At 59.0% G+C, this 17627-nt stretch overlaps 1 protein-coding gene across 1 annotated transcript in view; it reads right to left on the reverse strand.

Moving 5' to 3' along the window:
* Window positions 1-108: 108 nt before the first annotated feature.
* Window positions 109-17627, reverse strand: part of RRBP1 (ribosome binding protein 1) — a 65470-nt gene continuing 47951 nt past the window's right edge. The window contains exons 7-25 of the mRNA XM_008060392.2: window positions 16975-17093; window positions 14860-15013; window positions 12024-12162; window positions 9981-10150; window positions 9835-9869; window positions 9059-9149; window positions 8146-8238; window positions 6879-6971; window positions 6722-6805; window positions 6535-6624; window positions 5832-5924; window positions 5574-5645; window positions 4968-5063; window positions 4392-4475; window positions 2666-2773; window positions 1963-2046; window positions 1551-1649; window positions 1006-1149; window positions 109-658 (exon numbers count right to left, since the gene is read on the reverse strand). Coding sequence (XP_008058583.1) covers window positions 623-658; window positions 1006-1149; window positions 1551-1649; window positions 1963-2046; window positions 2666-2773; window positions 4392-4475; window positions 4968-5063; window positions 5574-5645; window positions 5832-5924; window positions 6535-6624; window positions 6722-6805; window positions 6879-6971; window positions 8146-8238; window positions 9059-9149; window positions 9835-9869; window positions 9981-10150; window positions 12024-12162; window positions 14860-15013; window positions 16975-17093 — 1884 coding nt within the window. The 3' untranslated portion in view covers window positions 109-622. The remainder of the gene's footprint in view (window positions 659-1005; window positions 1150-1550; window positions 1650-1962; window positions 2047-2665; window positions 2774-4391; window positions 4476-4967; window positions 5064-5573; window positions 5646-5831; window positions 5925-6534; window positions 6625-6721; window positions 6806-6878; window positions 6972-8145; window positions 8239-9058; window positions 9150-9834; window positions 9870-9980; window positions 10151-12023; window positions 12163-14859; window positions 15014-16974; window positions 17094-17627) is intronic.

Raw genomic sequence — 17627 nt, forward strand, 5'->3', positions numbered from 1 at the left:
CCCCCCTGCCTCCAGAGCAGCCAAGAGCGACGCGTGCTGTCCCCAAGGCAACCCCTCCTGCGCACCCCCTGCTGGCCGGAACCCGGCCACAGACAGACGAGACGCAGCTCCGGCAACAATGTTGGTTTAATGGCATTCACGTCCAGGAGAGCCCGTGCCAGTCCTGGTTGGCAATGTCCAAGGTGTGGGCTGTGTCCTCTGGGCTGGCTGTGGCCTTCAGCTTGTCCCATAGCCTTCCAGAACTCACGCCCACCCCAACCGCCTCCTGGCCACACCCCCCTGAAAAAAGACAAAACAATTGCACTGACAGACAGGTCCCCAGAGCATCCCGGCCTCCCGGCACACACCACGGGTCTGTCCCAGAGGTGATGGGCTTTGGCGTCTGCCTGGCGGTATCCAGGGCTGCTCCCGGGAATAGTGTTCATCAAATGTGACCGAGGTCCTTCTGCAAACTGGGGTCTAGAAGGTCCATTTCTGTGGTTCTGAGACGCTCGTCTCCAATGGCTTCTTCGGAGCTACCGGAAGTTGGGCCTGGATAACGCTGTGTGGTTGGTTGGTTTGTAAGGAATGTGTAAGGCATTTTGGTAAGTTGAACAGTAACTTCTTTCTCCACAGAGGAGACTCAGACGGAGGTGCCCTCCTTGGAGCTACTGCCGTCCTGTGAACAAGGCGGCAGTGTAAGGGGAGAGCAGACCCCTCGCCCGACTCCCAGGGACCCTCAGGCCGTCCCTGCATAAACACCCGGGGTTCCGCAAGCCCTTCGACAACAAGGGCCTGCATGACTTCTGGGCTGGGCCCGGGGTGGGGACACTGGCCAAGAGCCCACGCAGGATGATCAGCTAGGACTGGCCAGCAGTGGGGTCAGACACTCGCTCATACGAGGGAACCAAGGTGCTGCGTGGCGTGGTGTTCAGGAGGCCTGTCCCATCCCTCTGCCTGACTCCGCTTCCTCCCGCTGCCTCCAAGCCAGCCCCCTCCTGGCGGCCCCGAGGCCTAGGCACTTACTGGGTTTTCAAGCTGCTCTTGCAGCTTCTTCACCGTGTCCTTCTCCTTCGCCAACTGCTCCTGGGTCGTCTTGAGAAGCTCCTGCAGCTTGGTGGCGGCACGCCCCAGATCACCCGTCAGCTTCTTCTCCTTTTCTAGTCTCTCCTGCAGGTCAAAGGTCTCAGAGGTCAGCCCTCATGTGACAACAGCAGGAGGGCCACCCAGCTGGCCCACAGACCCCGCAAAGACAGTTGGTGCTGGCCAGGAGGGAGCAGTGTGTGCTGACAGTCTCTCCTGCCGTCTGGGGCACTGCAGAGCAAACAGTGCCGTCTAGTGCCACAGCCACGAGACACGTGGCACCAAACACCCAACATGTGGCTGCAGTGTGGCCATGTGTCACTGCAAGGTTGGGTCCTCCCAGTAAGCCCAGATCTGCTTCAGGGGCTTCAAGATCTGCCCACCATGGTGACAAGGAGAGCCCAAAACCAGGGACTGGCTCAGACAAGGCGGCTCCCCCTTCCCGGACCCCTTCTGAGGTCAAGAGCCCACAGCCCTGCCCACCCCACCTTCAGCTGTGTGGCCTCCTCCGTCTCGGAAGACCCCAGAGGTCCTGCTGCCCGGAGCTTCTCCAGCTCTTCTTGTAACCGGCACGCCAAGACCTGAGCCTAGTCAGAGAGGGGCATGGGGTTGGGGTGAGAGTACTTACAGACCCCACCGAGCACCTGGGGGCCGGAGCACCCCAGGCTCATGGGCAATAGTGCAAGCCTGTGGCTAGAATATACGGGCCAGATCCCCACTTTCAGGAGGCAGGAGACTGACCGTGAGCACCAGCTCCAAGACAGCCCCGACCCATGCCTACCCGCCCAGGCCCCACCCCTGGTGCCCAGAAGACCCAGCCAGGTGGGCATGGCTGGGAGGGCGGGGCCAACCCACTGGCTCCCTAGAGACGAGGCCTGAGAGCGGCTGGGGGGGCCTGACCTCCTCAAACTCAGCCATGAGCTTCTGCCGCTGCATCTGCTCGTCCTCCAGGTCACCCTCCGTCCCCTCCAGCTGCCTCTTTAGCTGTGTGGGAACACCCTGAATGTCACTAGGGAGCCAGTGAAGGGCCCTCTCAGTGACCAGGGCAGGCTAGACCATGCGGCTGCCTTCTGGCAGCTTGCAGGGCCCCCAGCCTTGCCCTGCCCGACAGAATCCTTTCCAAAGCCTCGTGGGGAGAAGGCGCCTCAGCCTGGATGGAAGCAGGTGGGTCCAAGAGCTGCTGACAGGGCACCCCACCCCAGGGGCCTCTAACGGAACCCACGGGATGAGAAAGACTCTCAGCCCACAGTGACAACCCCAGTGGCCACACCATGGCCACCTGGGGACAGGCTGCCTCCTGGTCAGGGCTCTTCATGACTCTCACTTGGGTCAAGACTCCGGAGATCAAATGTCCTTAGTGACACTCCAGCAGGGGTTACAACAGGAACCGAGCCCCCCCACCCCCCACCTGGTCACCTCCCCTGTCCTGTGCTCTGCACCTTTCTCAGAACCTGGGTGACCCTCATCAGGCAAAGTGGGATGGGGAGGGGAGGCGGTGGAGGTTGGAGGTTGGAGGTTGGCAGTGTTTAGTCAGACCAGAGGCTGTGGGCCCTGCATTCCTCCTGGGGTTAGTGACGTGTCTGGGGACTGCCTCAGCCCTAACCTGGACAGGGTCCTGCTTGGCTGTGGGGGCCTCTGAGGAGGCAGCCAGGGACCCAGCTATGTCACCATCCTCTACGTGGTTCTTCATCTCACTCAACTGCTGCCTGACCTGCAACGGGAGGGATGGGTTTGTGCAGATGCACAGCCGGGCACACGCTACCTCACATGCCCAGGTGCACACACACAGGCTCCTTGGGGACCAAGGCCACTCTCCACGGCTGCAGCACTTTAGGGGACCAGATTTGGTAACTGTGACCTATGTCCAAGTTCACTGGGGCAGGGACCAGGGCCACACCCCAACCTAAGCTAAACCAAGGCTTTGTGGCTAATGAGCCAGTGTGTGTGTCCTAAGGCCAGTGGGTGGGGAACCCCCCCCCAGGTGCAAATGACCCCTGTGGACACAGCTACAAAGAGCTGATGAATCCCAATGGAGTAGAGGGGAGTGGCCAGCAGTACCCACACCCCAGGCCTCTTCTTCAAGGGTGCTGAGATACTGCTCAGAGCCCTTGTTGGGGTCTAGAAAAGACCACAAGATGACACTCTAGCCTGACAAGGTCTCCCACCTCTGAGCTCCATGGCTGGAGGTGGGCAACATGTCTGGTGACCCCCAAGGACCCCAGACTACTGGGCCTCCAATCTGAAAGGCAGTCACTTGAGACGCTCAGGCCAAGACTTCAGTCGGGAGACCTGGATGGGACCTCTGGCATGAGCTCCCAGGGACATGGGTGTCCCCTCCAAGAGGCCAGCTCCCAGGTACATGGGGCCCCAGGCTTCCCCGACAACAGTCCCAGGGGCCAAAGTCAAGCTGCACAGTCGAAAGATGTCACAAAACTCTGGGATTTCTCTGCACTCACCCCTAGCCCAGGCCATAGCCCCTGGGCTCAGGAGGAGACTGTCCTGGGCAGCAATGCCTCTAGTGTGGTGCCCAGGGAAGGCCAGACTACGGAGGACCCAGGAGCTGGGAGCACTTGTTGAACTCCACGGCTGTTGCAGGGGGCTGGCCTGGACCAGACGTCCTGTCTTCTTAGAAAGCCAGGGCTGCATATTTTTATTCAAATCTCCCGATTTCTAAATGCTGACAACTAACCCAAGACTTTAAAAAGACCAATCAGATCAAACAACGTGTCTGTGGCCTCAGCCACTGCCCACAGTCGGGCAGGCCTAGGTCCTGCTGCTTCTGCAGGATTGGCACTTGGGGACAGAAGCCTCGGCTGAAGACCGGTGAGATTGGGCCATATGCAAATGGGGCTGACCTCTAGGCCCCCACCCAGCGCCAGGCCAGGCACAGGGCAGGCCCTCCTTACATGCCCAGAGGTTCCACTGAACTGACCAAGGTAAGAAAAACCCAAGCAAGCAGAACCTGCCAATAGCTACATAGTGAGGAGACCCCAGGCTGCCTGCTCCAACACTGCCAGGGGCTGCAGTGTCTCTGATGCCTGGGGTGACACAGCAAGCTCAGGGAGTGCAGACTCCCAGGGTGGCCACTGCCATGAACAGGGGACCAGGTGGCCAGGGGACAGACACATCGAGTGAGCACCGTGGTCCCTGCAACCACAGGCCCAGCGCAAGCTCTGAGCAAACAGGCAAGAAGGCCCCACCCGGCTCAGCTGGTGACACTGTCCCCTCCACCGAGCCCTCACCTTCGGGTGGACACAAGCACGCCCAGAAAACCCATCCCACACACGCATCCCCAGTCGCATGCCGGCCCTGGTGCCAGGTCCACCTACCAGGGCAAGCTCATCACTTTGCTTCTGGGCTTCGCTTTTGGCCGTGTCCAGCTGAGACTGAGACTCTAACAAAAGCTGCCTCAACTTGGGGAGCAAGACAGCCAGGTGGGGGAAAAGAGAGAAGAGGAGAAAACCAGTTCTTGGGAGTCGGCAGCTGTTCAAGGAACACAGCCACCACTCCAGGACCCATGAGGACGTGGCCCAGACAGGAGGAGTTGGACACTGGTGCTCCCTGCACACCTGGTTCCACCCCCCACATGCCCATGGATTTGCTCTTGCAAAAGGGGCCAAAAGACTAAGCCAGAACCCAGGTCCCAGCAATCCACCCCTGGAAGTGATGTTGGCAAGGCAGAGAACGCAATGCTGAGAGGCATGACAGACGTGCTGCCATCCTCAGGGCAAGGCGCCTTCGTGAGCCCGCACAAGCCACACCTCTGGGCTGGTGGGCCCACGAGGTGTCTGCAAGTCAATGGCCAAAGCCCGATACCCCCCTCAGGGCTCCTGCCAACCAGAGCTGCTCCTGAGGTCATGGGGGCAAGTCTGGGAAGATCTGCCTCCACTGGCCCACGGACTCACCCCTGCCACCTCCTTGGCGTAAGTCTGGCACTCAGTGGCGGCGGCTGCCATGTGCCGCTCCAGCTCGGCCTCCAGCTGTGCGGTATGTTCCCTCACCTGCACGGACACACAGGCATGCGTCAGTGACCTCCGGCAGCAGGAGGGCTTGCACCACGGTACAGGCTGGCCTGGGATGAGCACGGGCTGCCAGGAGACTTCAAAGCCCACCCGCCACCAAGTAAGCTGAGGGCAAAAAGAAACTGCCTGTGGCAAGAGATGCCCTTTCTGAAAGTATACTCTGTGCCCGGTACTCCTGGGTCCCAACATGCACCTGGACCTCAGGAGTCGGGAGGGATGGCTCTGAGGTCTACTTGGCAAAGGGCTCACTGAAGGGTGTGGAGGGAGCAGGAAGGCTGCCTCCATTGAAGGCCACGGCAGAAGCTCCACTCTCCAGGGCTGGGCACGTCACTCACTAAGGAGAGACAGGGCGGACACAACCCCTCAGCTTGGGAGGGAAGAGCCTCTCGGAAGGCACGTGGTCCATGAGGGGTAACGACTGCAGTGGCCTCTGCCATAGCGTCCCTTCTGTCCCCTGGAGCAGGAGCAAGCACGGAGCAAGCTGCGTACCTGCTCAGAACTCTCAAGCTCCCCTTTCAGCTTCTCCACAGTGTCCTCAAGATGTCTCACCGTGACCCGTGTCTGCAAGGCAAGGCAGGGCCCATCACACACTGGGCATGTCTCCTGACAAGGCACACTGGACCCAGTGGGACCAGCCCATGCCAGGCAGTGCCCGCCCTTCCAGTCGAGATGGCCACCCCAGGGTCCACATGGCTGAGGAGGGACTCCTTGAGTTCAGGTCGTGAGCAGGGCGTCAAGGCAACGTACCTTCTGGAGCTCCGCCTCGGCGGTGCCCACCTTGGCCCTCCACACCTGCTCCTCCTCCTCCACGCTCTTCTGCAGGTGTTTGAGCATGCCCTCCTGCGAGGGGAAAGGCACTCAGGCAGGGTCGCAGTCCCCAGACCTCACAGGCACATAGCTGCGTCTTCCTGTCCCCTCAGCCCCGTGTAACCTGCCAGTGCCTCCCCTGCTGTGACTGTGAGCAGCGTCAGCACTACGTGGGGAGGGAGGATCTCTGGCCAGTATGCAAACGTGGCTGCAGGGCCATGGGACAAAAGAGGTCTGTGGCCTGCAGAGGGCCACCGGGACACTCGTCACTGCTGGGTTTGACCACCAGCACCGACCACGTCAGTGGCCCACGACCAGTATGGAAAGCTTCAAGTCATGGAGAAAGAGGTTCCCCTGAAGCTGGCCAGACGTGGCCCTCATCCCTTCCTGTGTTCCTCCTTACAGCCAGGTCTCTCCTTCCCTTAGAGAACTCGGCCCTCTTCTCAGAACAGTGATGGACTCAGGCCTCACCCATCATCCTAAGCCCATCAGCCAAGGAAGAAAGCCCAGAGTGGGGAAGCAGCCTGACAGTCACACAGACCCAGGAGGCTCTTCTGACACCCCATGCAGCCCCCTCTCTCTAGGCCTCGAATTCTTCCCAGAAGTCCCCGGGCTCCCAGCCGACAGTGGTCCCGAGGCTCACCGTCTCAGCCAGGATGGTGCGGTACTGCTCACACTCTGCCTGCAGAGTGCTCTGGGCCTCCTCGGCCTCCTTCAACTTGGAAACCAGGTCCTGAGGGCAGAGGGCAGAGCAGAAGGAAGTCAGCCAATCACGACAGTTTCTCTTGTGGCCCGCTGGGCACCCCCTTCCTGCTGGCGGCCACACTCACCAAGGATGGCTCTGGGGTGGCTGATGGCCGCTTCAGCAACCCAGAGCCTTTCTCCTTGAGCTCCTGCAGCCACTCAGCATAATTCTGCAACGAAACACTCAGGGTGGGCCCGGGGACGCTCACAGGACAGGGGGTTCCAGGAGCTGCCCCCTCTTACCTGGTGTGCAGGGACGGAGAGCTCAGGGAGCAGCGCCAGCAGGGCCTCCCTAGTCTGTGCCTCGGTCAGGCGGAGTTGCTTCTCGGACTCCTCCTAGAGGGCGGGCGGGAAGAGCGAGGGCATTCAGCTACGGGGTGGGGCACCTGGAGGCACTGACAGCCATCCCCAGAGCATCCTCAGCTATTCAGAGAGGGATAAGAATCAAAGGAGAACATGGGGCTTTGTGGGCTGGCTGGGGGCTGGGAACAAGGGGTCAGCCCCAGTCTGTACCGGGTCTACTTCCAACAGAACAGTGTGGAAGTGGAAAGGGTCCTGGGCTGGCTGCAGGGCAGGCGTGGGGGCTGGTCCTATTCACAGATGGACAGGCTTGGTCTGCTCTCATTTTCTGAATTCTGTACGTGTGGGGGTGGGGGTCGGGTAGGAGGACAGCACATCGCAGCTACAACAGGGAAGGGCGGGAAGTTGAGCTTGTCTCTAGTGGTCCCATGGCTGAGGTGGCAGGAATGGGGCCAGGGAGGCTCATCTCCACTCAGGAGTAGGAGCTGATATTCCCACTATGCATGGGGAAAGGCCCACTCGGAGCCAAAAGGGGCCTCTGCTCTGGACCATGGTCCTCCTGAAGCTTGACTATACCCATGCAGTAGGGGGCAGAGTGCCCTCAGCCTCCTCGGGGAAGACCAGCTTCCATTAGAGCAGAGAAGGAACAAAGGGTCAATGGCGCCCAAAGCAAAGCCAGGACCACAGCAAGGCCTCCAATGCCGCCATCACTGGCCACGTCCCCCGACCAGAGCTTCCCCATTGGCCCAGACACTGGGAGACCCTGCACATGTCCCAGTTAGGCGGCACAGAGGGTGAGGCCGAATGGACATCACTCCCCAGGTGCCTCCCACTAGAGCTACCCTCCCCATGACCTACTGTGAGACGGCCCATGGGACCCAATGGGCACAATTACAGAGGCCTGAGAAAGCAGCAAGATTATTCAGACAAAATGCCATGGGACAAAATAACAGAAAGCAAGCCTGTGAAGACAGCGTAGCCTCAGGATCATCCCACCTGGTGCCGCGTTCCTCACCCAGAGAAAGAGGGCCTGGTGAAGAAAACCCCATTCAGGGTACACATCCCTCAACTTAAGGAAAGATCACAGGGAGAGCAGGAGGGAAGGAAGCTATGTGGGCCAGGCCTGGGTGGTTGGAGCCAAGGCTACTCTGTGAACACTCAGTGCTTTGTGTCCTGGTAACTAGCGGGAGTCAGGGTGCTGGGCTCTGACCTTGGCCTGGGTTAGGGAGTGTAGCTTCTCCTCACAGGCCCGCTCGGCCACAGCCAGAGCTTCCATGGCCTTCCAGTTCTTCTCTCGGAGGTCCTGGAGGGGACACAGGAAGAGGTCAGCGGTTCACGCCAATCAGTCGCTGACACATCCCCCATAAGCTGCCTCCAGCCAGCCTCAGACAGGACATGGCCTGGAAACCTCCCTGACCCCACCATGGTCCCACAGAAGAACTGAGAAGGGACAACATGCCCTTTCCTGGGTCCACGCCCATGGGGCTTTGACACAAGCCAGGCGCTGGGCCAGGGAGACGAGGCAGGTGCCCTTTTGGGGAAGATACCAGTCAAGAAGGGAGGGAGGGAGAGTAAGCCGTCTCCTCGGGGAAGAATGTTCCCCTCTGGTGGCCTGGGCCAGCCAGCACAGGGTGGCAGAGGCAGGGCCTGCCTCGGGATGCTGTGGCCTCTGCGGGGAGCAACTGGGCCACCAGCAAGCCCTACTCTGTGAGGTTCCCTGCCCTCCGCAGACAAGGGCAGCAGGTCAACACCTGCCCGGCTCCTACAACCTATCTCCTGGCACCAGCCTCTCCACTGGGGGTGACCAAGTGACCTAGGCTGGTCAGTCAGTGCCTTCTCCCCTCACCAGGGACTGTTCCTCACTTGGGCACATGGCACAGGCTGACCCACGGGCAGTTGGCTCTGGTCTTCGGGTGGACCTGGGGATGGGCAGCACCCCTCACCCTGGGCTCTCGAGGAAAGCAGGCCTTCCTGCACTCATAGCACGATGGGCTGCAGAGGAGCAGAGTTTGCCCCCCCGGAGCCAGGCAGGGCCACACGGCAGGTCCCCTGGGTCAGGTGGAAGAGCCCTTTTCCTGGTCTCCGTGCTCTGGACTGGCCTCCCCACCCAGCCTCACACTCACATTGTTCTTCGCTTTCTGCTGCTCGACGGCCTCCCTGAGCTCGGTGGCCTCCTTCTCCAGACCTGATACCTGGGACTCCAGCTCCTTGAGGCTAAGGGCACACAGCAAGGTCACTGCCCAGACTCTGAGGGCCACGGTCCCCACAGAGCCTCATGCTGGGCAGAAGCACCTGCGAAGCTGAGCCACTTGGCCATGTATGGTCCCTTCCAGCTGCCTCACCTCCCCTCCTGACCAGGCATAAGCTCTCTGGAGCCTGAGCAGCCTCCCGGCCCCTCTTCCTACTCATCCAGAGTGCTGGCCCACAGCCGTCACCAGAGTCCCACTTGGTGACACTAGCTGCCGTGATGCACAGACCAGCACAGGACGGGCCCCGGGCAGTCGGGTTTCCGGGACATTTTCTTCTAGTGACTGAGCCCGGTGCCTGGGACTTGGCTCCTGCTAGACCAGGTCCTGCCCATCTCCAGACACGCAGCTGGCCCTTCTCCATATCCACATCCGCCCTCAGAAGGTCCGGGCTGGGCCTCCTCTGGACACACCGAGCTGCAGACTCACGGCCGCACAGTCACCACCCCAAGACAGGGAACTGCTGCTCTCGGTCCACCAGAAAGCCTGGGCCAACCCGGACTGTCCATGCTGGGTTGTGCAGCTGTGTCTCCCATCTGGTTTCCTGACCTCTGTCCCTAAAGTCCCTCACTTGTAGACAGAGAGAGACACGGTCCCCTGCAGAGGCTGAAGTGAGTGGACTAGAACCTGGAGGCCCCGCTTGGTCAGCTTACCGAGTTTGCTGTTGGTCAGTCTCCACGCTGTTGGCCTGGAATGAGAGACAGGAAGCCCTTGGGTTCCAGGGAACTAACCTCACCCAGGGCTGGTCAGGGCTGGCTCTATGCTGCCCCAATCCCACCAGCCTGGGGAGGAGGCTGACCTGGGCATCCTGAGCCTGGCCCGCCTCCAGCAGAGCCTCGATGGAGCGGATCCTCTGGGTGAGCTGGGCATTCTCCGCCGTGGCGTCCGCCAGCTGCCCATGCAGCCCACTCACTTCCTCACACTTGCGCTTCACCTCTGCCTCGGAGGACTTTAGCTGGCCGTGCAGCTCTGTCATGGGAAGGGAGACCACAGGTTGGTAGCTGGACATGCCAGGCAGCACCTGGCCTCAGCCTCACAACACATCCGGGCACCAAGGGCCCCTTCCCTGTCTCCTGGGTCTTAGTAGCTGCTCAAGAAAGGACCCCTGGCATTGTTCCTGGGGGCCATCAGATAAGGGTGATGCCCTCAAACCATGCCTGAAATGATGGTGGAGGCCGGAAATGGACTTGGACAGCCATTCCTAAGGGCCCCTTCCCTGAAGACCCTGCCCAGTAGCTGAGACCAGATGTTCTTCAGAAAGGGACTCTGCTGGTTCCACTGGCCATACCTCCCCCCTTCTGGCTGGGTCTTGCCTCCATGACCTCTCAGAGGTCTTCAAGAAGGACGCCAGAGTGTCACTTTCCTGCCCCAGGATTCCTTCTCCTCTCAAACAAAATGTCCTCCTCCCCAGGTGACCTCAGACAGTCCCATGGCTCTCCATGTCATCCATGCGCCTGTGACGCCATACTTCTCCCATCCCTGGCCCCAGTTCTGCTGCCTGTCACCTACCAAGGAAATCTCTGATGAGACCGTGTAGGCACAGCGCCAAGTCCCGGTCCCCTTGCCTGGCCGCTGTCCTCCCCAGCCCTTGCCATCCTGAAGTCACCACCTGCCAGGTTGGCTCCGCCTCACCAGCACCTGTGGCCACCTGGGCCACGTCTCCCGGGACCACACCTGCCCCTCCAGTCTGGTCCCCATCAGCAACAGAGAGTGCAGAAGGGCAAACGAGATCATGCCATTCCCCCGCCCCAGCGCTTCCGCCACACTTTAAGACAGAGCTGACTCCTCAGAGGGAGGTGACCAGTGCTCTGACGTCACCAGCCTTCTCATTCCAGTCACACTCACTACCTTCCTATTTCTTGTACAGGCCAAGTTTAAGTTCACTCCCCTCTCAGGGCTCTGTGCTGGCTGACCTCCTCTGTGGAATATTGCCCCCTTCAAGCCCTCCTGCCTCAGAAAGGCCACCCTTACCACCAATCTGAAGCAGGGCCAGCAAGCTGGGCTCGTGCTCCCATCCTCATTCTCAAAAATGACACAAGTGAAGCCTTCTTAGCAGCCAGGTCTCTTTGTTTGCCTGGTGTTTTGGGCGCTTTTGCCCACTGAGGCAGAATAACTGTGAGAGACCGTCTGGCCTGCAAAGCCAGACGTATCACCATCCATTCCTTCACAGAAACAGTTTACCAGTCCTGCCCTGTCTTAAGCTCTTAAGGGCACTGCTGTGTGACAGTCGTGGAGGATGCCCTGGCTCAGCCTGGTGCCCACAGCAGTGCTTGGCCCAGGCAGTCGCTCAGGAAGTGCTAAGGAGCCAGGGCCCACATGGCTTCCACCGGCCCCGCCTGCCCCTTTCTCCAGGACTCTCAAGGGCTCCCATCCTCAGCACCCTCTCCATGATCAACTGTGAAGTGCAAGGAGACCACAGGCCCACCTTCCAAACCCAGCTTGGCTTCTTGGATGGAACAAGTCCAAACAGTCAGTAGAGAAGACCATCTCAGGCCTCAGGGATGCCTCAGCCCATCCCTAGCCACAGGGCTCCAGGCAGGGGTTGGGGGGTGAGGGCTTGGGAGGGAGGGGGCCCTTCACCCCCTGCCCAGCCCTTATAGGCTCCACTCCTCACCCCCCTTGTCCTGTGCCCAGCAGACAGTCTCCCACAGGCCTGATTGTGCCTCCCCTGTTCCCAGCCAGGGTGCATCGCCACCTCTTAGATTCTCTGAGGGGAGAGGCAGGCATTCATGCAGCCCTCACTCGCCAGCAGGGCTCACCCACTGGGATCTGGCCCTGGCAGTGGGGCCGGGATGGTGCAGACCCCGCACAGACCCCAGTGCCACTGAGACACCACCCTCACCGGCCATCTGCTGCTGCTGCTCCTGGGCCTTCTCGGCGTCTGCCCGCAGGCTGGCGTGGCTGGTCTGTGTGCGACACAGCTCCCGGCTGAGCTCATCCAGGCGCTTCTGCAGGGCATCCTCGCTCTCCTTGTGAGATGCCTGAGGCGGGACAGAGAGCACAGGCCGTCAGGCATGAGAGGCGGCCAGGCCTTGGGGGCTCTGTGCTTTAGGAGGGCTAAGCTTCTGGTCTCATGGCCTTTTTAGGTAAGAAAGAAGTTTTCTCTTAACACTCTAGAGCCAGCTCCCCCAGCCAGTGCCCTTGTGAGAAGAGGAGATGGCAGCCAGGGACGTATACCCACTTCCCAGGTCTCTTTGAATTTCGCTGTTTTTACATTCCCAAATAACTCCTGAAGACATGCTTATTGCAAAATTCCAAAGAAGCCGATTACAGTAAACCGGCCAAGCTTCCCCAGTAGTCCTCACTTCCTCTCCTAGAGGTCAATGGCTAGGAAGATCTCCTGCCTGGGACTGTAGGTACAGACATGTACAGGCGGTACACCATCAGGCTCACTCCAGAAGGCAGTTCTCTCAGTTCAGCTAGTGTTACGTGGACCACATAAGCGTGCCAGTGTTCAACCATTTCACCTACAAAACGGCATTTCTTGTGGTTCAAGAGTATCATGGAGACATTTCCCATCAGGATAGACAGGCCTCCTCATCCCTGTCCAGAGCCACACAGAGCTGACACCTGGCATCTGCCTAGTCCCATCCAATGTCAGACGGGCACCTCTCACTTTCTGGCAGGCCGAGCAACCCTCCATGGGATGCCCCGTCCATTGTGTCAAGGGTTCCCCCATACTAGGGCGGAAGGGCTGGCCACGGCCTCCACTTCATCCACCTCCTTCGTAGGTCCTCATTCGCCAAGAGCCAGATCACTGACTGATTAGTTAACAAGCTTCTCTGGGGACAGGACTAGGTGAAGGACCTGTTGACAAATGCCTCTTGTCGACAGAACTGAGACTCTGGGTTGTCCCTCCACCCTATAAATCATCCAACAAGCCAGTTTTCGTTCTTTCAGGGCAACGGCAGCACAACCAGGTGCGAGGGTAACTGCTCTGATGAGCGCCGCCCGGGCAGACAGGCTGGGGCCAGTGCAGCCATCACCAAGGATGCGGCCACCAGGCCCTGGGTAACGTGTACCATGCAGTAGGAACCGGGAGTGGCTTTAGGAGGGGCAGTGCTTTCTGCATGCAAATACTGCAGGCATCAGCTCAGTTCCAACCCCAGAGAGGAAAGCAAGACAGGCGTGACCATGGGCCGCTTCCCACAGAGCCGTTCTGCTTGTCCCCTATTCAGTGCCTGACAAGGGCTGTGCCCACCGGCTCTGACACCTTCACCTCCCCGCTGCAACTGGCATACACAGGTAGAGTTGTCTTCAGCTGGAAAAAGCCACCACCTTTCTGTTTCTGTTTCTCTCCAACTCAGATTGCAGGAGATGGCCTCTTGTGCCCTCCATTCATTACTGACATTCATCAGAACACTGGTGCCAGCCACAGGCAAAAAAAACTCACCTGCCTTCAGGAACCAAAACCTTAAGATCTTTCATGGAAGCCACACACATCCTTCTTATGACCTGAGGTGATGACTTTCTTTGCCTGGAAGGGGAATGTGGGCCGTACAGCCAATCACAGTGAATAGTTCAGAAGCTGGACAGGTCAGTCAGGCCCTTTATAAAATCCTCCTGAAGTCTAAATGCCAGCTTGTCCAGATGGGTGCCATTAGTGCCCTCAATGGGCAATTTCTTCCAAGTAGGCTCTGACAAACCAGACAAGGGAAGACAGGCAATGGGGCTTGGGGACACTGTCTCCCTGATGCCAAGGTTCCAGGACCAAGTTCAGCACAGGAAGCCATCTCACCCTGGTCCCTGAAGAGCTGGCTCGCAATAAAGTGGCTTCAGGAGAAGGGAGGACAGTCACAAAATGAAAAGGGCCCCACTGTCACTTCAGCAGCACACAGGAAGCCACTTTCTACATGCACTACCAGTCTAACCTGGAGACTTCCTGAGTGGGACTTTGGAATGTGCACATTCAGTGAGCTCTTTCTCTGCAAGGCAGTGTTCTATTCCTTGGCTGGCTCCACGTTCTGCCTGCAGGACAGTCACCGGCTCCCAAGTGACAAACAGAAAAGGGTCATGGGGCCGGTGATCTGAGTCTCCTTTCTGGGACATTGGCTCTTTTGTAAGTAGTGATCCAGGTCTTGGGTCCATTACCAGAGACCCTTTTACATGATCGGCCATGAGGGGTGTGTGTGTGTGTTTTGTTAATTCCTACAGCAACTCTGCAGGACAGTAGTGGCAAGCATAGAGAACATGCTGTATGTTGCCCAGTGCACTCTGGGGATAGGGAACAACTTTCTTCCCTCTGAAGAAAAATGGTCATCCTCCTGGGAAAACAGACTCCAGGTCACGCCCAGAGGCTGAGAAGGTAAAACTCACCTGACCCTGAAGCCCAAGGCACCACGTGGTGGCAGGCACAGGACAAGTGCAGCTCTTGGACTCAGGGGCCTCAAATCCCACCCGTGTGAACTTGGGGTGGCTCCTTGGCTCCTCTGTGCCTCCAACTGCCTTGTGGGTAAAATGTGGGCCCTATCAGGCCTACCTGCAGGGCTGCACCAAGGATGAGCTGAGTTAACACTGAAGTGCTCAGCACATAAAAGGCACCGTCAAGCTCTGATGGGACTAAGGTGGATAGCTTGCACTCCAGCCTGGCCTACGCCTCCAGCTGTCATGGCATGACGGAAAGGAAAACCCAGTGTGGCTGGTATGGTGAGCAGGGAGCCAGCACTGCGCAGACCCACCTGTAGCTGCAGGATCTGCTTCTCGAAGGCGGCCGTCTTGGCTTCCAGAGCTTTCCGCTGCTGCTCGTCCTGCCGTGCGGCCTCCGACTTCTCCATCAGCTCTTTGCTGACCTTGCTGAGCTCCTGACGGAGTTTGGCCAGCTCTGCGTTCTGCCTGCAAGATAGACACCGGTTCAAGTGATAGACCAGCAGTCCAAGCCTGCCCTCCAGGACACCAGCCTGGGGCAAATGGCCGCCAGGTCTTAGAGCCATCACCAAAGTCTCCCTTGCATCATCAGCTGATTGGGGGTCTGGTGTATTCTGTTGGGGGTCTACCCTCATGGCACATGACCAGAGACAGCAAACAGTGAAACATGCATGGAAGCATCCCAAGGGAGCCCTCCAGAAATGGCTGGAAATTCAGACAGAGAAAGGCCAGACGCTGTTCTCTTCACTGTTGATCTGGGCAAAACTGACCCTGAGACACAGGCTGACCTGCCCTGATCCCTGCAGGCCCAGGGCAGCAGCCCAGAGGTCACAAGCCTCCTTTACAGCAGCAGCCCAGCAGGGGAGGCTGCCTGAGGGCAGAGCCTAAGGCACTTGCAAAACAGACCTTTCAACATTGTACTTCAAAAGCCAGGTCCTGACTGGGGAACATCCCAGTTATAGGAAGAGACTTGGCTCAGAGGAAATGGGGCAGCTGAGGCCTGTCTTTTCCAGCCTGATATGCTAACTGGGACGCCAGCTCTTTCACTAAACAGATGCCACCTAAGGAGGGAGATTGACTGTCCAGGCCAGGGACACCACCAGATAAGAAGAAGGGGACAGACAAGACTGTCCACAACCCTGGGGGCAGAATCAGGCCAGGCAGAGGTGGGAAACCTGGCCCAGACCAACTCTGCTCTGTTGGCTGGGGCGGCAGGTTTCACTTCTTCAACTTGGGGGGGGTCTCATCTGCACTGAGGAGGCTGCACCACTGTCCTCCGCAGAATGGCCAGCTCATACGCGTCCCAACACCAAGGCTCAAGCGCTGGCCAGGAGCCTGAGTGGGCAACCCCTGGGGACTGACTTGGAGCTCTGAGGTGGGGCTGAAGAACCTCACCCTGCTGCTGAGCCCCTGACACTGGGCAGAGCTTCCACACTGCCATGAGTCAGCGCCACTGCCTCATGGTGACAAGTCTCCACAAGAGGATGCCCAGGAAGGCAACACGCACACACACGAGCCCAGAGGGGGCCAGCCTGGGGAGGGACCCCCGACAGCAGGCCATGCTCTCAGAGTCTCTGGTTCTCACTCTAAAAGGAGCCAGCAGGCAAGACAGACATGTGACCCAGACTCCCCTCTTGCAACTGTGCTGGCTTCTCCTGACCCAAACCACAGCCAAGGGTGCTCTCTGCTGCAGTCAGCCCTGTTCTTGGGGAATCAGATGCTCTGGGGTGACACAGAGCCCCGAAAAGTCCCTGTGAGACACTTTAGGCCCAGAGAAGGCAAAGAAATGTGCATAGCAATACAACGCAGTGGGCTCCCTGAGGGCCGGCCCGCAGAGTACTTCAGCCAGGGAGGCGGAACACGCACAGCTACACAGAGCTGGAGGCAAGCGTGCCTGGCTTAGGGGGCTTTAGCTACACAGAGGCTAGACTGACTCGGAGAACTCCACTAAGTGGGTGGGGCACCAGAGCATCAGAGGGACCCCCGACAGCAGGCCATGCTCCAGGAGAGAGTCGGGGCCCACAGCAGTGCCTACAACAAAAAGCTCTCATCCTGGACAGCCTATGCGGCCTCAATACTCTGGCCACCACACATCTGGGACATCGTGAAGACAGGCGTGGGGAAAATATTGTCTTTCTAGGAAAGCAGGATGCAGAGCCAGACGGAAACTGAGGGGCACTGCTCCACTCGACAGCAGTATGTGGCAAGGGCAGCTGCAGCGGGGGCACAGCGGCCCCACCTGAGGCCTCCGCCACCTGAGGAGACACCGGGCCACCTGTCGGAAGACTCAGCTGCCCAGAACCCAGGCAGGAGACAGGGGTCAGGGCAGCTCCATGCACACACGTGGGTACGAGCCTTGTGGGCCCTTCCCAGCTCCGGAGCCATGGGGAGGTACTGTGGCTGCATTCAGACAGGAACGCCCAGCTTACTTGCTCTCCACCTGGCTTGTGGCCTGATTCAGGGCATCCCTCAGGATGGAGTTCTCCTGTTGCAGACGGGCCAGCTGAGTGTTGGGGCCATTCTCCAGCTGCTCCTGCAGAGTCCGGATCTGAAAAGTCGGTGGCGAGGGATGAGAGTGGCTCAGCCTTATCAAGAGAACTTCTGGAGCAGGGTTGATAAGGACACAGGCCACAAGAGAAATCCCCAGAAGGCTCTACCTTTTCCATGTGGAGGTTGGGAAGAGCCCATTAATGAGAGGCCTGAAAATCACATACACCCTGCAACACACCTTTCTCCCTTCTGGCTGCCCTTGGCCTCCCCGAGCACTCAGCCTTGAGCCTCTGACATGCCCTGTAGGCCTCCAGGGTCACATGGTTGACTATTCTGAGATGAAGCACACAGCCACAAGTCACAGTCTAGAACCATCCAAGGACGTTCTGTTTCCTGTCCTCTGGCCTCCCAGGGGTGTAGTCAGGAGGAGGCCATAACCCACAACGAGCAGGTGCAGGTTTCAGAAGACAAGATCAGACCTAGACAATAAGGCCATGTCTGGGCAGGTGGACCCCTGCACTGGCTTCAAGTCCCATGCAGAGATGCATGACATTCAGGCCTTGTGCGTTACGTGGTCCTTCCAACTGTGTGG

The sequence above is a fragment of the Carlito syrichta genome, unplaced genomic scaffold (assembly GCF_000164805.1).
Source record: "Carlito syrichta isolate Samal-C Ts95f unplaced genomic scaffold, Tarsius_syrichta-2.0.1 Scaffold304602, whole genome shotgun sequence".
NCBI lineage: Eukaryota > Metazoa > Chordata > Mammalia > Primates > Tarsiidae > Carlito > Carlito syrichta.